We start from the raw sequence: 24,775 nt of genomic DNA on the forward strand, positions 1-24,775 counted from the left end.
ACTCAAATACTGTTCCCACTTTACATGTCTGCTGCATTTTTAATCATTCAGGTGTGACGTGTATGCAAATTAGTTCTCAGTTATTCCAAATAAGGTGTTAATGGTGATAAGGTGAAAGTATTTCAGTGTGAGAAAAAAATGAATATGAAAATGCCAAAAAATGCATACACATGCAATAAATTAACAAATTAATTAAGTTTGTGCTGCTTTATTAGCTAATCCATTTATTTCAAAAACAGATAATGATATCAAATACAGCTGCTAACCCACTAATACTGCACCATGCAATTGATATGATACAATGTGAAAGCAAAGAGAGAGAGAGAAAGAGAGCAAGAGAGTGTCTAGAAGGAGAAATAGAGAGAGAGAGATGAGATGCTCCAGTCCCAGAGGTCAGATTTACAGTATTCCTTATCTGAGCCAGGATTACAAAAATCGGAGTCCAGATTAGGAATATATTGATTTATCGGCAACTACCGCAAAGATGATCGCCAGCACTCAGCAAAACATGCCCTCTGACATGGTAAAGTCACTTTACATATACTGTATGTGCTTTCATTCTTCTATTCAATAGTATTGTTAATGGAATACTGTACATAGGGAGCATCCATTGTTGAAAAGTCATACAGGGAAACTGATTTCTTCAGAAGAAGTTCTAAAGTCTGTTATGAGTGTCATGCCTTATGTTTCTCGGGTTAAAGTCACATTTCCGCTTGAATCTGTCTCCAAAGGTATGCACGCTGTCCATGTGCATAGATCTATAGGCAACCATAATGAATTTAAGTATCTATGTGCTGTTGTTCCTTTTTTGCTCTCATAGATACTGTTGTGCTGTTGACCTTTACTTGTTGGCCAGCTTTTGCATTTCTGGCATACAAAAAATGTTCTTACATGTTTCTTAGCAACTCTAGACTACTACATGCTGCAGAAAAAAGTTTTATTTCAAGAGAAAGTCGCAAACTATCTTATTTGTTCGTTTTTTTGCTCATTTTAGTTATCATTAATGTTGTTCTCCTCTTTAAATCTCTCCTCCTCCATCTCTGTAGCATATTGCTGTGTTTTAATTAGCGAGAATGACTGTAGCTTAAATCAGCACAGTGGGATCTGATAGGCTATGTCAGTCCTTCCTTATCTACTCTGACTGCTATTATACAATGCACAATTCTGAGATTATTATGCAGGGTGTCAGGGTTATCCAGTGAAGCGTTTGAATCACATTAATTGACATGGATGCGATACTCAACAGTGATTACATTTTTACTATACTTAATGAAGTGTCACTGATTTGTTCAAGTTCTTGATGACATGTGTCGTCTATGGTGCTAATGACACAATGAAACCAACTCCCTCTTTTCTTCACTTTATTTTGTAACTCAACCTACTTACGTCTGAAGTTATAACCTAAGAACTGTAGTGTGTGTGTTTGTGTGTGCGTGTGCATGTGCATACCGGTATGTGTGTTTTTTCCATCAGAATGGTGTGGCTTACCATGGTCCTCCACGTAACTGGAGAGGCATTGGGATAGCTTTGATGGTGATCCTGATGATCATATCACTGGTCATCCTGTCTATCATCATGCTCACTCCTGGTAAGAGGAAAACAAGCTAGGCTCAGAGGCAGATGAGACTACAGTCTCTGGGTCTCTCAATACCCCCACTAGCATAGGCCTACTACTTAATACTACCAGTCCCAAGCCAAATCAGTCGGGTTTAGTCTGCTATATATTTAGCCTTACATTGAAATGCTTTACTATTTGCTTTTCAAGACAACCAGTAGAATGAAAAACTATTTGACATAAAAAGTTACATTCATGAGTTTTATTCACTTTTGCCACTACAAAAATGAGATTCACCAAACAAAAACCTGATAAAAAAAAGGTTTTCATAAGAGTAATGTAATTACAGGAAATGTTGGCTCAATGGGAAATTAATATTCAAAAAGTCTTGTTCAATTTGTGTTCAATTTGGAGTTTGTGAGAGCAACTACATGAGTCTATTACAGTATTAAATACGCAATTTCCTGGGTGAAAACTGATGAAATTGACCGGTATATCCACAAAACATCACCCATGGTCTTATACTCATCTCTGTGATCTGTCTGTCAGTGTATTGGGACTGATCGAAATATTGGGACTTATTGTTAAAATGGAGCAATACATTTGGCATGCATTATGCAGTATGCAATATTTATTTGTATTCATTTTGGCATGAATCTGCTTCCACATCAGAGTGGTATACTGTAGTACTAGGGCCATTTGTACCATTTCCTCCATTTGGCCCTTTCTTCCTGCTACTCATCCCTCTCTGTCTTCATCTTTGTTGCAGATGATTCTCTTCATTCTCTTCTTCTCCAGCGCTCCCGTCTTACTCTGGAGGACCTGGACAAAGACGATTTCAAAGTTCATGATGCCCATGTGACCTGGCTCAACGGTGAGGAAAGCCAGGCTTCCATGGCACAGATTTCATTTACAAAACATGCATGTCAAGCCTTAAATGATTGATATACTTTTTGACAGGCTGCCCGCCTTGTGTAGTATACTGTACACCCTGTGGCTTCACTGTAACTTGACATGATTTACGGAGCATTCTGACTGTATCTCAAATGGCACCCTATTCCCTATATAGTATACTACTTTTGACCAGGGCCGATATTGTAGTGTGGTAAAGATTGATCATATAGGCTATATCATATATACTGTACCTCACATGCAATCCATAATAAGACTATGCAATTAGCCTATTAAAATGTTTACCTAACTCCATAATGACAATTTATCAATATGCAAGAGACTACAGTTGAGTTACAGGAATTGGAAGGTCAAGAAAGTTCTGTGAATGGAATTCTAAATCCAAGTGTACTTTATTAACATTGTAAAATAAATGGATTCACATACAAGGCATAAGCTTAATTTACAAAGCATGAAAAAGTATTACAAGGCATTATCCTAGACATGATCAGAGAGGGAGAGAGAGAGAGAGAGAGAGAGAAAGAGCGAGAGAGAGACAGAGAGTGTATTTTTTTAAATTTAACTAGGCAAGTCAGTTAAGAACAAATTCTTATTTACAATAACGGCCTACTTCGGCCAAACCCGGACAACGCTGAGCAATTGTGCGCCGCCCTATGGGACTCCCATTCACGGCCGGATGTGATACAGCCTGGATTCGAACCAGAGACTGTAGTGACGCCTCTTCATATCAAATCAAATTGTATTTGTCACATGCGCAAATACAACATGTCTACACATGTAGACCTTACAGTGAAATGCTTACTTGCAAGCCCTTAACCAACAATGCAGTTTTAAGAAAATACCTAAAAAAAAGAAACAAATAAAAGTAACAAATAATTAAAGAGCAGCAGTAAAATAACAATAGCGAAGCTATATACAGGGGATACCGGTACAGACTCAATGTGCAGGGGTAGTGGTTAGTCGAGGTAGTTGAGGTAATATGTACACGTAGGTAGAGTTATTAAAGTGACTATGCATAGATAATAACAGAGAGTGGCAGCAGCATAGAAAGGGGGTGGGGGGGCAATGCAAATAGTCTGGGTAGCCATTTGATTAGATGTTCAGGAGTCTTATCGCTTGGGGGTAGAAGCTGTTTAGAAGCCTCTTGGACCTAGACTTGGCGCTTGCCATGCGGTAGTAGAGACAACAGTCTATGACTAGGGTGACTGGAGTCTTTGACAATTTTTAGGGCCTTCCTCTGACACCCCCTGGTATGGAGGTCCTGGATGGAAGAAAGCTTGGCCCAGGTGATGTACTGGGCAGTACGCACTACCCTTTGTAGTGCCTTGCGGTCGGAGGCCGAGCAGTTGCCATACCAGGCAGTGATGCAACCAGTCAGGATGCTCTCAATGGTGAAGCTGTAGAACCTTTTGAGGATCTGAGGACCCATGCCAAATCTTTTCAGTCTCCTGAGGGGGAATATGTTTTGTTGTGCCCTCTTCACAACTGTCTTGGTGTGCTTATACCATGTTAGTTTGTTGGTGATGTGGACGCCAAGGAACTTGATGCTGTCAACCTGCTCCACTACAGCCCTGTCGATGAGAATGGGGGCGTGCTTGGTCCTTCTTTTCCTGTAGTTCACAATAATCTCTTTTGTCTTGATCACATTGAGGGAGAGGTTGTTGTCCTTGCACCACACGGTCAGGTCTCTGACCTCCTCCTTATAGGCTGTCTCGTCTTTATCGGTGATCAGGCCTACCACTGTTGTGTCATCAGCAAACTTAATGATGGTGTTGGTGTCATGCCTGGCCGTGCAGTCCAGAGTGAACAGAAAGTCCAGGAGGGGACTGAGCACACACCTCTGAGGGGCCCCACGTGTTGAGGATCAGCATGGCGGATGTGTTGTTACCTACCCTTACCACTTGGGGGTGGCCCATCAGGAAGTCCAGGATCCAGTTGCAGAGGGAGATGTTTAGTCCCAGGGTCCTTTGCTTAGTGAGGAGCTTTGAGGGCACAGTGCTGTTGAACACTGAGCTGTAGTCAATGAATAGCATTCTCACATACAGTTGAAGTCGGAAGTTTACATGAACTCAATTAGTATTTGGTAGCATTGTCTTTAAATTGTTTAACTTGGGTCAAATGTTTCGGGTAGCCTTCCACAAGCTTCCCACAATAAGTTGGGTGAATTTTGGCCCATTCCTCATAACAGAGCTGGTGTAACTGAGTCAGGTTTGTAGGCCTCCTTGCTCGCACACACTTATTCAGTTCTGCCCACAAATTTTCTATAGGATTGAGGTCAGGGGGTTTGTGATGGCCACTCCAATACCTTGACTTCGTTGTCCTTAAGCCATTTTGCCACAACTTTGGAAGTATGCTTGGGGTCATTGTCCATTTGGAAGACCCATTTGCGACCAAGCTTTAACTTCCTGACTGATGACTTGAGATGTTGTTTCAATATATCCAAATAATTTTCCTACCTCATGATGCCATCTATTTTGTGAAGTGCACCAGTGCCTCCTGCAGCAAAGCACCCCCACAACATGATGCTGCCACCCCCGTGCTTCACGGTTGGGATGGTGTTCTTCGGCTTGCAAGGCTCCCCTTTCTCCTCCAAACATAACGATGGTCATTATGGCCAAACCGTTCTATTTGTTTCATGAGACCAGAGGACATTTCTCCAAAAAGTACGATCTTTGTCCCTATGTGCAGTTGCAAACCGTAGTCTGACTTGATTATGGCGGTTTTGGAGCAGTGACTTCTTCCTTGCTGAGCGGCCTTTCAGGTGATGTCGATATAGGAATCGTTTTACTGTGGATATAGACAGTTTTGTACCCGTTAACTCCAGCATCTTCACAAGGTCCTTGGCTGCTGTTCTGGGATTGATTTGCACATTTCGCACCAAAGTACGTTCATCTCTAGGAGTCCTTCCTGAGCGGTATGATGGCTGCGTGGTCCCATGGTGTTTATACTTGCGTACTATTGTTTGTACAGATTAATGTGGTACCTTCAGGCGTTTGGAAATTGCTCCCAAGGATGAACCAGACCTGTAGAGGTCTACAATTTTTTTCTGAGGTCTTGGCTGATTTCTTTAGATTTTCTCATGATGTCAAGCAAAGAGGCACTGAGTTTGAAGGTAGGCCTTGAAATACATTCACAAGTACACCTCCAATTGACTCAAATAATGTAAATTAGCCTACCAGAAGCTTCTAAAGCCATGACATACTTTTCTGAAAATTTCCAAGCTGTTTAAAGGCACAGTCAACTTAGTGTATGTAAACTTCTGACCCACTGGAATTGTGATACAGTGAATTATAAGTGAAATAATCTGTCTGTAAACAATTGTTGGAAAAATTACTTGTGTCATACACAAAGTAGATGTCCTAACCGACTTGCCAAAACTAGTTTGTTAACAAGAAATTTGTGGAGTGGTTGAAAATTGAGTTTTAATGACTCCAACCTAAGTGTATGTAAACTTCCGACTTCAACTGTAGGTGTTCCTTTTGTCCAGGTGTGAAAGGGCAGTGTGGAGTGCAATAGAGATTGCATCATCTGTGGATCTGGTTGGGGCGGTATGCAAATTGGAGTGGGTCTCGCGTTTCTGGGATAAAGGTGTTGATGTGAGCCATGACCAGCCTTTCAAAGCACTTCATGGCTACAGACGTGAGTGCTACGGGTTGGTAGTCATTTCGGCAGGTTACCTTAGTGTTCTTGGGCAAAGGGACTATGGTGGTGTGCTTGAAACATGTTGGTATTACAGACTCAGACAGGGAGAGGTTGAAAATGTCAGTGAAGACACTTGCCAGTTGGTCAGCGCATGCTCGGAGTACACGTCCTGGTAATCCATCTGGCCCTGAGGCCTTGTGAATGTTGACCTGTTTAAAGGTCTTGCTCTCTGCAGCCGATGTAAGTGTTATTACACGGTCGTCCGGAACTGCTGATACTCTCAATCATGTTTCAGTGTTACTTGCCTCAAAGAAGTAATTTAGCTCGTCTGGTAGGCTCGTGTCACTGGGCAGCTCTCGGCTGTGCTTCCCTTTGTAGTCTGTAACAGTTTGCAAGCCCTGCCACGTCCGACGAGCGTCAGAGCCGGTGTAGTACAATTCGATCTTAGTCCTGTATTGACGCTTTGACTATTTGATGGTTCATCGGAGGGCATAGCGGGATTTCTTATAAGCTCCCGGGTTAGAGTCCCGCACCTTGAAAGCGGCAGCTCTACCCTTTAGCTCAGTGTGAATGATGCCTGTAATCCATGGCTTCTGGTTGGGGTATGTACGTACAGTCACTGTGGGGATGACGTCACAGATGTGCTTATTGATGAAGCCAGTGACTGATGTGGTGTACTCCTCAATGCCATCGGAAGAATCCGGGAACATATTCCAGTCTGTGCTAGCAAAACAGTCCTGTAGCTTAGCATCTGCTTCATCTGACCACTTTTTTATTGACCGAGTCACTGCTGCTTCATGCTTTAATTTTTACTTGTAAGCAGGAATTGGGAGGATATAATTATGGTCAGATTTGCTAAATGGAGGGCGAGGGAGAGATTTGTACGCGTCTCTGTGTGTTGAGTAATGGTGGTCTAGAGTTTTTTTCCCTCTGGTTGCACATTTAACATGCTGATAGAAATGAGGTAAAACGGATTTAAGTTTCCCTGCATTAAATTCCCCGGCCACTAGGAGTGCCACCTCTGGATGAGTGTTTTCCTGTTTGTTTATGCCAGCATCGGTCTGTGATGGTATGTAAGACAGCTACGAAAAATACAGGGTACATAGTGTAGTCTACAGCTTATGATGAGATACTCTACCTCAGGTGAGCAAAACCTCAAGACTTCCTTAGATATCGTTCACCAGCTATTGTTTACAAATATACAAAGACCGCCACCCCTTGTCTTACCAGAGGCTGCTGTTCTATTCTGCCGATAGAGTGTATAACCCGCCAGCTGTATGTTATTCCTGTCGTCGTTTAGCCACGACTCTGTGAAACATAAGATATTACAGTTTTTAATGTCCCGTTGGTAGGATATACGTGCTTTTAGTTTGTTCCATTTATTTTCCAGCGATTGTACGTTGGCTAATAGTACGGATGGCAAAGGCAGATTAGCCACTCGTCGCTTGATCATCACAAGGCACCCCAATCTCCTTCCACGAAATCTCTGTCTCCTTCTCCTGTGAATGACGGGGATGAGGGCCTGTTCGGGTGTCTGGAGTAAATCTCTCTCGTCCGACTCATTAAAGAAAAATGATTTGTCCAATTCAAGGTGTGTAATCGCTGTTCTGATGTCCAGAAGCTCTTTTCGGTCATAAGAGATGGTAGCAGCAACATTATGTACAAAATAAGTTACAAACAATGCGAAAAAACAAACAAAATAGCATGGTTGGTTAAGAGCCAATAAAACGGCAGCCATCCTCTCCGGCGCCATTATTCTCATCTCAATACATCCTCTTGCACTGAGATGCAGTGCCTTAGACCGCTGCGCCACTCGGGAGCCCTTATCTCACCAGCGCAGGTCAGGGACAAAGAAGAGAAAGAGACAATGAATCTAAGACCCTTTTATAAGAGTTGTATGGATTCAACATCTGAGTTATTGACTAATAGCATTGCTGTTGAGTTAACGCCCAATCAGATATCAGACATACAGGATGTAAAGACAACTGAACTGTGACAAAACGGGGGTTGGAGAGATAATGCAGCATTCCTAAGACAACACAAAGGAAATCCTTGCAAACAGTGTAAAGAGTCACTTTGGGGCTGCCCTGCAATATTGCTCTGGTCAAAAGTAGTGCAGTATGTAGGGCATAGGGTACCAATTGGGACACTTCATGCTGCTGTTGACATGCAGAGCACAGCACAGCTCATCAAGTCAACACAAATCATGAAACTGTCCTCAGGTTTGTTGTAGGGGACAACGTTACAATGTGAGAGAAGCTCAGTATATGTTTTATGGAATGTACTCTTGTAATTAATCCATGTTGATGTTGACTGTTCTGCATCGTAGCTGCACTCTAGGGAATCAAATAACCCCCCCCCCCCCCAAAGGGACTGACTATATTTCTGCCTCAAGGACCCCCTACTACCTGTTCAATAATGGCCCAATCCTGACCCTAGTTAAGCGCCCTCAAATGGAACATAATTCCCTTTTTATGCACTTTTCTCTATATGCATATTCCCGAACTTGAACTTAAGCATGAGAATTGTGTGCTATTCACCTGTTATTAGTTTTGGGTAGAGATCGAATAAATGAAGGTGTCGCAGAGGTGTCTACAGATACCCGTATTCTGACATTGACTTAATTCCCTTATAATTTCACCACCTTTACACGCCAGGATACCATGAATAAGGTCTAGCGAACCTACCAGTTCCAAATAGAAAAAGCATCTACTTTATTTTTCTGAAATAACACCATTCTCTGTAATTTACAACTCTATAAGAGTGATTGATAAGAGCTAGGTAAATGAGTAATCCATTTGGATAAGGGAATTGTAAATATAAATTACACTTGTTTTGGATATATTTGACCTTATAATCGCTAGAGACAAATGTGAAACCAGTCATATGGCAGCAAACTGAAGCATATCAACATATCAACTTTCCCACAGTAATGTTTATGAAATGCTGTGCCATTATGCAGAATTTAAATTGTACTGCCTTTTAACTTGCAGGGATGGGCACTCTCAAATGTCCCAAACTATCAGAACTCAGGATAAGACCCAGATGCAGACAGCTAGAGGCACATATGTTTCTTGACCCAAACAGGGGGCAGGCAAGAGACAGATCAAAGGCAGGCAGAGGTGTGTAATCCAGGGCAGAGTCAATAAGGTACCGAACAGCAGGCAGGCTCAGGGTCAGGACAGGCAGAGGTTCGTAAACAGGTCAGAGTCAGACAGGTACAGAATGGCAGACAGGCTCGGGGTCAAGGCAGGCAGAATGGTCAGAACCGGGGAAACTAGGAAACAGAACTTGAGAAAGCAGGGAGATGGGAAAACACGCTGGTAAGACCTGACAAGACAAACTGGCAAAAGACAAACAGAGAACACAGGTATAAATACACTGGGGATAATGAGGAAGATGGGCGACACCTGGAGGGGGGTGGAGACAAGCACAAAGACAGGTGAAACAGATCAGGGTGTGACACAAACTTTCTTTGTCTCCTATTTCTATCATTTTGTTTATCTTCATGTGCTTCTTCTGAAAACACCGTCAAAGCCATGTGGTTGTTGCTGACGATCATTAGTAACAGTTGACAATATAAACAAAAGACATGTAGCCTAATTAAATCATTTTTCATTTTTATTTCACCTTTATTTAACCAGGTAGGCCAGTTGTGAACAAGTTCTCATTTACAACTGCGACCTGGCCAAGATAAAGCAAAGCAGTGCGACAAAAACAACAACACAGAGTTACACATGGGATAAACAAACATACAGTCAATAACACAATAGAAAAAAGTGTATATACAGTGTGTGCAAATGGCGTGAGGAGGTAAGGCAATAAATAGGCCATAGTAGTGAAGTAATTACAATTTAGCAAATTAACACTGGAGTGATAGATGTGCAGATGATGATGTGCAAGTAGAAATACTGGTGTGCAAAAGAGCAAAAAAGTAAATAAAAACAATATGGGGATGAGGTAGGTAGATTGGATGGGCCATTTACAGGTGGGCTGTGTACAGCTGCAGCGATCGGTAAGCTGCTCAGATAGCTGATGCTTAAAGTTAGTGAGGGAGATATAAGTCTTCAACTTCAGCGATTTTTGTAATTCGTTCCAGTCATTGGCAGCAGAGAACTGGAAGGAAAGGCAGCCAAAGGAGGTGTTGGCTTTGGGGATGACCAGTGAAATATACCTTCTGGAGCGCTTGCTACGGGTGGATGTTGCTATGGTGACCAGTGAGCTGAGATAAGGCGGGGCTTTACCTAGCAAAGACTTATAGATGACCTGGAGCCAGTTGGTCTGGCGACGAATATGTAGCGAGGGCCAGCCGATGAGAGCATACAGGGCACAGTGGTGGGTGCTATATGGGGCTTTGGTGACAAAATGGATGGTACTGTGATAGACTGCATCCAGTTTGCTGAGTAGAGTGTTGGAGGCTATTTTGTAAATGACATCGCCAAAGTCGAAGATCGGTAGAATAGTCAGTTTTACGAGGGTATGTTTGGCAGCGTGAGTGAAGGAGGCTTTGTTGCAAAATAGGAAGCCGATTCTAGATGTAATTTTGGATTGGAGATGTTTAATATGAGTCTGGAAGTAGCTGCGGGAGGTGCGGAGCTGTTGGCCGGGGTTGGGGTAGCCAGGAGGAAAGCATGGCCAACCGTAGAGAAATGCTTATTGAAATTCTCGATTATCGTGGATTTATCGGTGGTGACAGTGTTTCATAGCCTCAGTGCAGTGGGCAGCTGGGAGGAGGTGCTCTTATTCTCCATGGACTTTACAGTGTCCCAAAACGTTTTGGAGTTAGAGCTACAGGATGCATATTTCTGTTTGAAAAAGCTAGCCTTTGCTTTCCTACCTGACTGCGTGTATTGGTTCCTGACTTCCCTGAAGAGTTGCATATCGCGGGGACTATTCGATGCTAGTGCAGTCCGCCACAGGATGTTTTAGTGCTGGTCAAGGGCAGTCAGGTCTGGAGTTGACCATGGGCTATATCTGTTCTTAGTTCTAAATTTTTTGAAAGGGGCATGCTTATTTAAGATGGTGAGGAAAGCACTTTTAAAGAACGACCAGGCATCCTCTACTGACGGGATGAGGTCAATATCCTTCCAGGATACCCGGGCCAGGTCGATTAGAAAGGCTTGCTCGCAGAAGTGAAGAAGAAGAAGTCTTTGCTAGGGACATTCCTGAAAGAAGCTAGCTAGCTAACAAGGAGTGTCTAGTTGGCAGAAGAGAAGAAGGGACAAAGAAGGGACAAAGTGGGACAAAATAAGGACAGAAGAAAAGGGAAAGGGGACATTAAGGTGAAGCAGTCCTCTAAAGACACAAAAGACAATAATACAAGAAACAACACTTCTATTGCCTCTCCCTCTACGATACGCACTTCCGGTTTGGTTTGGAGCGAGTAGTTGCATTCCGCTTTGCTCCACAGGTAGTATTACAGGTAGTATTACATTTCATTTCATTACAGTACAACAGTTTGATTTGTTTGATCTTAGCTGGCTACATAGCCGTCTTTGTATCCAAGATAATTGTGTAGTCTAGAGTAATTGTCGAGGTTACCTAGCCAGTTAGAGGTTACCTAGCCAGCTACACTTTCAAACAAAGTCAACAACGCAGCCACTGCTAGCTAGCCTATTTCACCAGCCAGCAGTACTATATCATTTTAGTCAATAAGATTTTTTGCAACGTAAGCTTAACTTTCTGAACATTCGAGACGTATAGTCCACTTGTCATTCCAATCTCCTTTGCATTAGCGTAGCCTCTTCTGTAGCCTGTCAACTATGTGTCTGTCTATCCCTGTTCTCTCCTCTCTGCACAGACCATACAAACGCTTCACACCGCGTGGCCGCTGCTACTCTAACCTGGTGGTCCCAGCGCGCACGACCCACGTGGAGTTCCAGGTCTCAGGCAGCCTCTGGAACTGCCGATCTGCGGCCAACAAGGCAGAGTTCATCTCAGCCTATGCTTCCCTCCAGTCCCTCGACTTCTTGGCACTGACGGAAACATGGATTACCACTGATAACACTGCTACTCCTACTGCTCTCTCCTCGTCTGCCCACGTGTTCTCGCACACCCCGAGAGCTTCTGGTCAGCGGGGTGGTGGCACTGGGATCCTCATCTCTCCCAAGTGGACATTCTCTCTTTCTCCCCTGACCCATCTGTCTATCGCCTCCTTTGAATTCCATGCTGTCACAGTTACCAGCCCTTTCAAGCTTAACATCCTTATCATTTATCGCCCTCCAGGTTCCCTTGGAGAGTTCATCAATGAGCTTGACGCCCTGATAAGTTCCTTTCCTGAGGATGGCTCACCTCTCACAGTTCTGGGTGACTTTAACCTCCCCACGTCTACCTTTGACTCATTCCTCTCTGCCTCCTTCTTTCCACTCCTCTCCTCTTTTGACCTCACCCTCTCACCTTCCCCCCCTACTCACAAGGCAGGCAATACGCTTGACCTCATCTTTACTAGATGCTGTTCTTCCACTAATCTCATTGCAACTCCCCTCCAAGTCTCCGACCACTACCTTGTATCCTTTTCCCTCTCGCTCTCATCCAACACTTCCCACACTGCCCCTACTCGGATGGTATCGCGCCGTCCCAACCTTCGCTCTCTCTCCCCCGCTACTCTCTCCTCTTCCATCCTATCATCTCTTCCCTCTGCTCAAACCTTCTCCAACCTATCTCCTGATTCTGCCTCCTCAACCCTCCTCTCCTCCCTTTCTGCATCCTTTGACTCTCTATGTCCCCTATCCTCCAGGCCGGCTCGGTCCTCCCCTCCTGCTCCGTGGCTCGACGACTCATTGCGAGCTCACAGAACAGGGCTCCGGGCAGCCGAGCGGAAATGGAGGAAAACTCGCCTCCCTGCGGACCTGGCATCCTTTCACTCCCTCCTCTCTACATTCTCCTCTTCTGTCTCTGCTGCTAAAGCCAATTTCTACCACTCTAAATTCCAAGCATCTGCCTCTAACCCTAGGAAGCTCTTTGCCACCTTCTCCTCCCTCCTGAATCCTCCTCCCCCTCCTCCCCCCTCCTCCCTCTCTGCTGATGACTTCGTCAACCATTTTGAAAAGAAGGTCGACGACATCCGATCCTCGTTTGCTAAGTCAAACGACACCGCTGGTTCTGCTCACACTGCCCTACCCTGTGCTTTGACCTCTTTCTCCCCTCTCTCTCCAGATGAAATCTCGCGTCTTGTGACGGCCGGCCGCCCAACAACCTGCCCGCTTGACCCTATCCCCTCCTCTCTTCTCCAGACCATTTCCGGAGACCTTCTCCCTTACCTCACCTCGCTCATCAACTCATCCTTGACCGCTGGCTACGTCCCTTCCGTCTTCAAGAGAGCGAGAGTTGCACCCCTTCTGAAAAAACCTACACTCGATCCCTCCGATGTCAACAACTACAGACCAGTATCCCTTCTTTCTTTTCTCTCCAAAACTCTTGAACGTGCCGTCCTTGGCCAGCTCTCCTGCTATCTCTCTCAGAATGACCTTCTTGATCCAAATCAGTCAGGTTTCAAGACTAGTCATTCAACTGAGACTGCTCTTCTCTGTGTCACGGAGGCGCTCCGCACTGCTAAAGCTAACTCTCTCTCCTCTGCTCTCATCCTTCTAGACCTATCGGCTGCCTTTGATATTGTGAACCATCAGATCCTCCTCTCCACCCTCTCCGAGCTGGGCATCTCCGGCGCGGCCCACGCTTGGATTGCGTCCTACCTGACAGGTCGCTCCTACCAGGTGGCGTGGCGAGAATCTGTCTCCGCACCACGTGCTCTCACCACTGGTGTCCCCCAGGGCTCTGTTCTAGGCCCTCTCCTATTCTCGCTATACACCAAGTCACTTGGCTCTGTCATATCCTCACATGGTCTCTCCTATCATTGCTATGCAGACGACACACAATTAATCTTCTCCTTTCCCCCCTCTGATAACCAGGTGGTGAATCGCATCTCTGCATGTCTGGCAGACATATCAGTGTGGATGACGGATCACCACCTCAAGCTGAACCTCGGCAAGACGGAGCTGCTCTTCCTCCCGGGGAAGGACTGCCCGTTCCATGATCTCGCCATCACGGTTGACAACTCCATTGTGTCCTCCTCCCAGAGTGCTAAGAACCTTGGCGTGATCCTGGACAACACCCTGTCGTTCTCAACTAACATCAAGGCGGTGACCCGTTCCTGTAGGTTCATGCTCTACAACATTCGCAGAGTACGACCCTGCCTCACGCAGGAAGCGGCGCAGGTCCTAATCCAGGCACTTGTCATCTCCCGTCTGGATTACTGCAACTCGCTGTTGGCTGGGCTCCCTGCCTGTGCCATTAAACCCCTACAACTCATCCAGAACGCCGCAGCCCGTCTGGTGTTCAACTTTCCCAAGTTCTCTCACGTCACCCCGCTCCTCCGCTCTCTCCACTGGCTTCCAGTTGAAGCTCGCATCCGCTACAAGACCATGGTGCTTGCCTACGGAGCTGTGAGGGGAACGGCACCTCCGTACCTTCAGGCTCTGATCAGGCCCTACACCCAAACAAGGGCACTGCGTTCATCCACCTCTGGCCTGCTCGCCTCCCTACCTCTGAGGAAGTACAGTTCCCGCTCAGCCCAGTCAAAACTGTTCGCTGCTCTGGCACCCCAATGGTGGAACAAACTCCCTCACGACGCCAGGTCAGCGGAGTCAATCACCACCTTCCGGAGACACCTGAAACCCCACCTCTTTAAGGAATACCTAGGATAGGATAAAGTAATCCTTCTAACCCCCCCCCCCTTAAAAGAGTTAGATGCACTATTGTAAAGTGGTTGTTCCACTGGATATCATAAGGTGAATGCACCAATTTGTAAGTCGCTCTGGATAAGAGCGTCTGCTAAATGACTTAAATGTAATGTAAATGTAAGTGTTTTAGGGAACGTTTGGCAGTGATGAGGGGTGGTCGTTTGACCGCTGACCCATAGCGGATGCAAGCAATGAGGCAGTGATCGCTGAGATCCTGATTGAAAACAGCAGAGGTGTATTTGGAGGGCGAGTTAGTTAGGATGATATCTATGAGGGTGCCCATGTTTACGGATTTAGGGTTGTACCTGGTGGGTTCCTTAATAATTTGTGTGAGATTGAGGGCATCCATTATGGAGCGGAGCGCAGATCAAGCCATAACAGTTTCACCAGATGCATGGCGCAATACTTGGCTGTGTCATCACACAGTTTAATGGTTAGTGCAGGCAGTAGACAAGGATATAGCCTACTATTGTACACTATTCTCCCTATTATAATCCTATGTACACTAATCTTCCAACATTACAATGGAAGAATGTGGCAATCAGAATGAATCAAACCACCATTTTCTTTCATGCGTAAAGGCTCTCCAAAACCTTTTTTTTAAATTCATAAATACTTTCCTAACCCTAAATAATCTACAAGATCAGAGTATTTTAAAATCTACCAATTGCTGCTGAAACAAAGACAGATATGCAGATATTTAGATGGCTTTCTTTCATTTATCCCTAGTATTCTGAAGCCGTTCTCTCGATATAGTCTTCTGAGTCTGTCGACAGAATTCGAACTGAAACGTACACTGTATTTATAGGGTTGGCTTAAGATAAATATACTGAAAACCCTATTGAATGAAAACTCCACAAGAAAATCTGTCGGCCTGCAAGTGGGAGGGTTTTCAGCGGTTCCCCCTCCTGCAAAGCCTGTTACACACCTTCATAAGGTAAGTTTGAATACCAACTACTGAGAAGTGCGTAGGAAAGGCGTACGTAAGAAAGGTGTAATTTCCTAAATTGGAATTATTAGAACAGTTTCCAATCCCTAACATAACCATCTGAGGCATTGATGAAAGGTTGCTCATTGAATTAAGAAATCTATTAACAAAATACACATATGTATGTCACATACAGTACATGTACAATACATGTATATTTTACATAAATCCAATGGCCTCTATACTACATTACACTTTGCAGTTTATTCGTTTAGCAGACACTCTCTTTACTTTAGGAGAATCAGGACGGTTTCCGGATTAAACGTCATTCTCAATGGAAAGTCTCAATCCAAAGTGTTTTTTTTTGTCCACGACTAGGCTTAATCTGGGTCTGGGAAACCAGTCCTTCATGTTTCAACAACAACTCTGTCTTCTTTCTATTTGCCAGTCTCACCACTGCATGGCTTCTACTCTAACTCCCCTCTGTAGATGATGAGGTGGCCTTTCGCACCAGGGAAGGGCACATCCTGAAACACAGCCTGAGTGAGAACCTCACCATCTCTCTGCTGGGCGGCAGCATCCTAGTGAGTACAGACGGAACAAACAAAACTCTGCTCCAAGGTGGTTGATTGACAGACTGATAGATCTTTAGCATACATATCCATACCCCCAGTCTCCCACAGGTGTCAACTTGTATTTGAGAAATAATCACTCCTCCCACTGCAGTTTTTATTTGCATTTTGATATATTTGTTTCTGTTTTACAAGAATCTGAATGACACAAAGTTTCAAGTGTCACCAGACCAGAAGTATATTCTGCTGGCCTACAACTTGCATCTGGTAGGTAATGTTTAACAGTCAGTGTATCTATTGAGGAATATTTCAAGACAAAACTGGCAACTTACTGCTGATTTGTATCCATAACTCCACCCCCGTTTAAATAGACTGATTTAATTCTGCTCTAAGCAACATCTTTCATCTTTTAACAGGATATTTTAATTAAGATGGAACTAAGCTAAGATTATCGAGAGAAAACAAACAAATCAGAACACTGTTATGCTCCCAAAGGGCTTGTTTTATCCAATTCAGAATCTGGCACAGTTTCTCTTTTGGGATGGGCATTTATTGTTCTTAAAGACTTGGAAATGCCTCAATGCAAAGCATATAAAATATGTTGCAGCACCAGCAGCTATGTAACTGAGTTATCATTCTATCCATGGTAACTATTATTGGAAAATATTTGGACTGTGTCGTCATTTTAGGCAAGTTCTTTACTGTTGATTTGATTATATTCCTCTCCTCTGCCCTTGATAGGTGTTCTCAAAATCATTTTCAGCTTCCTATGTCATTTACAGTGTGGGGACAGGGTAAGTATTATTGATAGCATGATAATGTATTCCTATATTGTGCAATCAATCCAAACCAACACATCCAAATGAAATATGATGCATAACAGGTCATCTGGTAATTGAACAGTTTACTTCAGCCAATACCATGAATAAAAAAAAACTTGTTGTGTATGCATGTGTTTGTGTGTATATTCTCATGCATTTCTGTGTTTGTTTCTCGCAGGGACTTTCTTGAGCTAAACCCACACAGAGTGAAGCCATCTGCTCTTCAATATGCCGCATGGGGTCCCCATGGAAATCATTTGGTGAGGCCCTTAAGGCAGGAGTGCACAACATGCGGCCCACAGCCCAAATACGTCCCGAGAGATGCTCTTTTTTGGCCCATCATGTTCACACACTGTATGTTAATTTGTGTGTGTTATATTTACATTGAGTTACATAGGCACTCTGTTATTTTGGCAGATCTACATCTTTCAGAATAACCTCTACTACCAGCCCGGTGTGTACAGTGGTCCTGTACGTCTCAGCACTACAGGCAGTGGGTCTGTTATCAACGGGCTGTCAGACTGGACATATGAGGGTGAGAGAGACGCTGCCTTTGTAGAGTAAAATCATACTTACTTACTTAGTCCTCTTCTTCCCGGGTAGGACATAAGGCTGCAACAATCTTCTGCCACTGGAGTCTGTCTTTGGCCACAGCTTGCGCCCTGTCCCATGAGAGACCCAGCTCATCCAGCTCAGCCGCCACTGATCGTCGCCATGTAGTTTTTAGCATGCCTCATTTGTGCTTTTCTGTTAGTGTCCACCTGACAGAACAACACCATAGACATCACATATATATTTTGTCATATACTATACTTTACCTCATAAATGATAATAGATCTATAATATGCAATGTATATGAATGTAATGTACTTGAATGTGCCTGACATCACAAATGAAAATCCCATGTAGAAACATTACATTCTTATCAATCTATATTAAGAATTCGTGAGCTTGAGTCTGTATACTATATACAGTAGATGGGCCCATTTACACCTGCTAATGCATGTTGACTGTCATGTAATTTGTTTCCAGAAGAGATCCTCCAGACGTACCCTGCCTACTGGTGGTCTGGAGATGGGGTACGACTGGCGTACCTGTCCATCAACAACACACACACACCCTATGTGGAGATCCCTCGTTTCACTGGAGGGCCATACCCCACAGGAGTCTACTATCCATACCCTAAGGTGAAATGTATAATAACAATAATAATAATAATGTCAATAAAGACTACTTTTATACACCTTAACTTAGATAAATTCCAAGGTCATCTCCTCTGCCATAAACCCTCTTGGCAGAGCCTACAATAAGATGAATTGAGGTCAATACAGAATGTCTGAACAATGTTATCTATGGAGAATGTGTTGATGTGCATCCTTCCCTTCCAGGCAGGAGATAATATCCCGACAGTTACTCTTTACGTGGTGAACGTCTTCAGCCCTGCTCACACTCTGAGGATGACTGCTCCAATCTCACTCAAAAACAGGTACTGTAGGTACTCATTTAAATCAGTGTATTTATTCTCTCCATATGTAAATAGTTTTTTTAGACCTAAACCTCAGTGTTTCTCCCTTGTCTTTCTGTCTGCCTGCCTGTGTCCAGAGGCCATTACATCTCCATGGTGAAATGGACCAGTGGGACCAGGCTGGCTGTGCGTTGGTTGAACCGGGTCCAGAACCAGTCTGTTCTCTCTGTGTGCGAGGCCACTACTGGAGTCTGCTCACAGGTGATACACTGATCAGTTGTCAGTTGTAAAGGGAGTAGATACATAATTTCTAGCAGCTGGATGTGATCCATGTGATTCATGTGGATGCTTATTGGTTGTCAATGATATGTATGAGTATGAGTGTAATGCCTTTTTTCTGTTGCAACCCTCACAGAAACGCAAAATGACCATGGATGTCTGGCTAGGGCTACCACAGGTAAATTCTGCCTACTAATCACTTTAACCAAGATCAACCAAAAGGCTGAATCTATTCACAGAAAATGTATAAGAAATGGGAAAACTTTCTGTGTTTCATTACAGTTTTTAAGACCGTCATTATATGTAGCGAACTTTAGTCTGTATTAAAGCATTTAGAGCCCCGAGGGGAGGAATTGCCTATTCTAATCATTAAGTGATTCGATTCAATTAAATTAACGTGGTTGCATGAAGACAAGATAAATTAAGACAAGAGGAAGACATGAATACAAGATAAATGGATTTCAGTGGGACTTGGAGGGAGAGAAATGGAATACTAAAATGAGTAGTGTTATTAAGTCTGGTCAGGTCAGGTCACATTGACAGGAAAACCTCTAGGCCCTAGATCAAGGATGGGCAACTCCCGTCCTCGGGGGCCTGATTAGTGTCACACTTTTGCCCGAGCCCCAGCTAACACACCTGACTCCAATAATCAACTAATCATGATCTTCAGTTTCGAATGCAATTAGTTGAATCCGCTGTGTTTGCTCAGGATGGGGGAAAAGTGTGACACCACTCTGACCCCCGAGGACTGGAGTTGTCCATCTCTGCCCTAGATACTGTATGATGACTAACAACTGTGGAAATTACTTTTCTGGCCAACAGGAGGCACCCCTCTTCTCTAGAGACGGCTCCGTGTTCTATGTCACTCTGCCTGCAGCACAAGGGGGTCACGGAGAGTATCGACACATAGCTGTCCTCCCTACTCAGGTCAGAGTTGCGTTTCAGCCTTATCTACCTTGCTTTATCTTATTTGGCCCAAGTCAGTCTATTTTGAATGGCTAGGGTTTTCTCCTCACTATCCAATGACCCCTTCATCTACCTTTAACTCCCTAGCTCCCTCCCTCTTACACGGTCTCTATCTCTGTGTCTTTGGCTCGTCTCTCTCTCTAACTCAGCTTCTCTCTCCCTGCAGCCTTTGACTACCCCCATGTCTCCACGATTCCTGACATCAGGGCACTGGGACGTGATGTCGCTCTGTGGCCTGGATGAAGACGCAGAGAAACTGTATGAGGAGTAAAGAGATTTGCTTATCCCTAGCATTTGCTGGTGTGACTGCAGCTGGCATTTATGTAACCACAGCACATCAGCCTGATATGGTTTCTGTCTGTTTGCAGATACTTCATCAGCACAGAGGCATCCAAACACAGCAGACACCTTTACAGGTAAATATGCACAAGGCCCTATAATTATACCATAATCCATAAATAGATCAATATGTTTTTCCTGACCACATGACCTGACCAGCAAAAACTCTAAGCACTAGCCCAGACTTTATCCTGGTAAAGTCCCTTGGTCGGGAGTAACTCAGGTCCATAAGAAATGTTTACATCGTTCAGTCTGAATGTTTTCTATTGACTGTTCCTCTCTCTCAGTGTGAACCTCTGGGGTTTTTCTCAAAGACACTGTCTTACCTGCACACTCTCAGAGACCTGCCACTTCTACAAGCCACAGTTCAACCCCAGCCTCACTCGTGTTATCCTCCACTGCTTGGGTGAATCTCTCACTCTCCATCCATCTATCTCTTTCTCTCTTTCTTTCCTTTTTTCTGTCCTTCATCTTGATGTCTCTTTGTTGTAGGCCCTGGCATCCCCAGAGTGACTGTCCACAGCACCAGAGAACATTTCAGTGAGTTCTACACAAGTTGTTTTTCATGTTTTAATATGTCTACTAGGTTTCATAATTGAGCTACAGTATATACAGTATACATGCTTCCTGTATGTATGGCTCCACATTCCATCTTTACTCATTTTCTTTAAACAAATGGGATGGGAAAGGCTAAGGGGAGTATTTGTGTTTGTGGCCGTTTTCGAGCTGATTACATTAAACACTGTTTGACTATAGCCTTCGTCCTGTCCTTAACTCACAACTTGAATTAGCTATTTGACAATATATTGTCTGAGCAGAGGTTGATATTGAGCACAATCGAATATGTGTAGATGTCTTACAATGTCGGCAGCTGTAGCCCTAAACAGCACACTATTCCCTACATAGTGCATTGCACTCCTTTTGACCAAAGTCCTATGGGCCCTGGTCAAAAGTAGTGCACTGTAAGGGGAATAGGGTGCCATTTGGGATGTAAACTGAGTGTTGTTTTCTTAGGGTACAAGGTCCTGGAAGACAACAAGCCTCTGTCTGAGGCCCTGGAGGGAAAACGGCTCCCCATCACACACTACAGCACCATTACAGCTGACCACTATGGTACAGTAAACACTGAGGAAACCACTCTTTTTCTTAGAGAACTTATTATGACTTAACATGAATTGAGAGCAACTGTGGTATCCATGTTGCAGATATCCATCTAAAGCTGGGTCTACCACAGGGGTATGAAGAAGGCCTGCATCCTCTCCTCATCATTGTGTAAGACCTGCAACAAGAAGAAAGCATGAAAATGTGAAACACAAATGCAAACTTTAACGGTTTTGCACTGAGATAAAAAATGGGCATCGAAACAAAGACCTTAAAAGCTAACATTTCATAACGATAAGATCAATATTTTTGACACAGGTGTCCTCCAAATATGAATAATTATTAACACAAAAGCTCCATAACCTCCTACATTTTTTATTTAACCTTTATTTAACTAGGCAAGTCAGTTAAGAACAAATTGTTATTTACAATGGCGGCCTACACCAGCCAAACCCGGATGACGCTGGGTCAATTGTGCGCCGCCCTATGGGACTCCCAATCACCGGTTGTGATACAGCCTGGAATTGAACCAGGGTCTGTAGTGACGCCTCTAGCACTGAGATGCAGTGACCGCTGCGCCACTCAGTGTATTCACTTCTCCTCCACCTAACTTGGTTGACTTCCTGATCCCATTTCCTTTCTTCTCATCTCTGTCTGTGTGTCTCAGGGATGGAGCCCCTGACACTCAGGCAGTCACAGACCGTTTCTCTCTGGGCTGGCCCCAGGTCCTCTTCAGTATCCACGGTGTAGCTCTGGCCTGGGTGGACGGCAAAAGTGGGGCGGCACACGGCCTGAGGTCACCTAACCTTGACCCCAGGAAACTCAGCTCCCAGAGAGTCAAAGACCTGCTGAGCGTAGTAGAGTGAGTAATCAATGATGAGTACAGCGTAGATTTCAGCAGCATCTAAATAATTTCTTAGTCATACTGTATTTAAGCAATGAGTCATTCCATGTCATCCAAAACTGTTTCAAAGCAACTTTTCTGCAATTCTACACATTTTATCATTGGGGCTGAGAGAAAAAATTGCAGTTTTAAAACAAATTTCAGGTTTTCTACACATTTTGGAATGGGATTGAGTGAAAATGTGCAGTTTAACAGCTAATTTCCTGCAATTCTACACATTTTTCCATGGCTAATGCCGTGTTATTATGAGTGATTATGAGTGATTCAAACATTATAACAAAATCAATGGGGGCATGACATTTTTTTACTTTAGATTCTCCCTGACTGTCTAGTTTTTATTTTGGTGATTGTTCGTTTTCAAAGACGATCTTATGAAAATGATATAGCTCATTATCTTTTCTACATACTTTATATCTGGTTTTAGTCGTTTAAGTTTACACTGAAGACATTTTACTATCCTGAAATTATTATACTTTAAAAAAAATACAATCTGAGATTGTGGGTGTCGAAATCGTCTTTCTTGTGCTTTTTGAGGTGGAAAGACCCCAATGCATTCTTTGCTACAGGTGGTTGTTGGAGTTGCCGTACATTGACAACGGAAGAATTGCGCTGTATGGAAAGGTATAGGGTCTATTTCCAACTATATTGCTGCATTGATTCTAGCAGACCCAGCCAAAGTGGGAAAAGAGCTTAAAACATCCCTGTTCGATCAAACAGTATTCTGTATGTAGTCACCTCTGAATGTGAGTACCCCACCCTTTATCTTTTCAACAGGCATTTGGTGGACTTCTGACACTGAAGATGATGGCAGCAGCCAACATATTTAAATGTGCTGCAGTGATGGCTCCAATCACAGACTTCAAAATCTACAGTACGTCCACCAACATTTAGGAGTAATCTGTGTTGCTTTTCATCTTTGTTCTTGTGATTAGACATACTGTGTCTGACAGTTTGTTACACTATTATTCAATCCTATACCTACCCCGGTTGTTACTTGGTTATCTTTTAGAGTTTGTTATCGATTTATAAACAATAATGACTGTCATAATAGATGCTGCTTTTTCTGAGAGATACCTGGGTCTTCCAGCCACTCAGGAGAGCTTCTACAATGTAAGTCAAGATCTTGTTCTTCAAATTGATTGTAAAGTATAAGATGGTGTAACATCGTCTCTCTCACATGCACTCAACTTGTCTCTTTAGTCTTCCTTTGAACGAAAAACAGATTGTGACTAGATGGAGTACAGCTAAGACCAGAAGTGACTTTTCGTAGCAGGTTAGGAGAGAATTTTAGCTAACCCTTTCCTAACTTTAACCTAATTCTCCTAACCTGCTACGTTAATTCTCCTAACCTGCTGTGTAAAGTCTCCTAACATGCTACGAAAAAGTCACTTCTGGTCATAGCTGTATTCCACCTAGTCAGCATTCCAAAAACCTGGGTCTTAGTTCAACATTTCTCCTCAGGCTGCCTCTTTGCTGGATGATGTGGTCAATCTGAGGGACAAGAACTTCCTCCTTTTACATGGAACCGCAGATGGTGAGAACCTTTATGATCTATTCAACTATTCAACTAATATTTAGGGGAACACTTTCAGAAGGGCCACAAAAATAAAGACATACCCCATATGAGATATTGAATGGATCTACTTGCACATATTTGTGAAGTAACACTTCCATCTTGTAGCACATGTCCACTTCCAGCACACTGCCGAGCTCATAGACCGTCTGGTGTCAGCAAAGGCCAACTACTCTCTGCAGATTTACCCTGACGAGGGCCACGTTTTGAGACGGAGCCACAGTGTTCAGCACTTCCGGTGCACCCTAACAAACTTTCTCCAGGACTGTCTGGCTCCTATGCCCCCTCAAAAGTCTGATGGACAAGAGGATGACTGAGAGCTACCCTCCCAAACATTTACATCCAACAACAAAACACCAAACATCATACTTCCATCCTTTTGACCTTGAGGATTTTGCATGAGGGAAATGTGAAAAGGCATGTAGTGTGAAGGGAAAGTATGCTCTAAAATGTCTCATGTTGAGTAAAGTTTGCATTTTTGTATTTAGATAGCTGACTAAACTCCACTCCATGGTGAAGGAAGTTAAACTTCCCTGGAGTTTAGTCATCTAGTATTTAGCATGACCCAAATTGCAGAACCTGATTATTGCAAAGATCCTTAAGAATTTGTTCTTGTTTCCTAAGTGCATTTGAGATGGTAATAAATAGTTTGAAGTTATCTGGTGGTGATAGTTTGTTTAAATCAAATCAAATCAAATGTTATTTGTCACATGCTTCATAAACAACAGGTGTAGACTAACAGTGAAATGCTTACTTATGGGCCCTTCCAGATAGCATGGTGGGTAGGAGCGTTGGGCCAGAAACCGAAAGGTTGCTGGATTGAAACCCTGAGGTAAAAGATCTGTTGTTCTACCCCTGAGCAAGGCCGTTAACCAACCGTTCCCTGGGCGCCAATGACGTGGATGTAAGACTGCCTCCCACACCTCTCTGATTCAGAGGGGTTGGGTTAAATGCAGAAGACACATTTCAGTTGTACAACT

At 43.7% G+C, this 24,775-nt stretch overlaps 1 protein-coding gene across 1 annotated transcript; it reads left to right on the top strand.

The window, feature by feature from the left end:
- Window positions 1-484: 484 nt before the first annotated feature.
- On the top strand, window positions 485-24,453 carry LOC139561607 (inactive dipeptidyl peptidase 10-like). The gene is made up of 25 exons (XM_071378831.1): window positions 485-523; window positions 1,474-1,588; window positions 2,325-2,429; window positions 16,265-16,359; window positions 16,543-16,614; window positions 17,089-17,141; window positions 17,347-17,428; window positions 17,586-17,703; window positions 18,201-18,355; window positions 18,557-18,654; window positions 18,771-18,894; window positions 19,049-19,076; window positions 19,721-19,839; window positions 20,045-20,136; window positions 20,247-20,294; window positions 20,505-20,623; window positions 20,710-20,757; window positions 21,232-21,330; window positions 21,423-21,489; window positions 21,986-22,180; window positions 22,789-22,843; window positions 22,997-23,093; window positions 23,274-23,332; window positions 23,684-23,756; window positions 23,904-24,453. The coding sequence occupies exons 1-25, from the start codon at window positions 485-487 to the stop codon at window positions 24,110-24,112; spliced, it is 2,364 nt and encodes a 787-aa protein (XP_071234932.1). The 3' UTR covers window positions 24,113-24,453.
- Window positions 24,454-24,775: the final 322 nt, after the last annotated feature.

Source organism: Salvelinus alpinus, chromosome 2 (assembly GCF_045679555.1).
Source record: "Salvelinus alpinus chromosome 2, SLU_Salpinus.1, whole genome shotgun sequence".
NCBI classification, from domain to species: domain Eukaryota; kingdom Metazoa; phylum Chordata; class Actinopteri; order Salmoniformes; family Salmonidae; genus Salvelinus; species Salvelinus alpinus.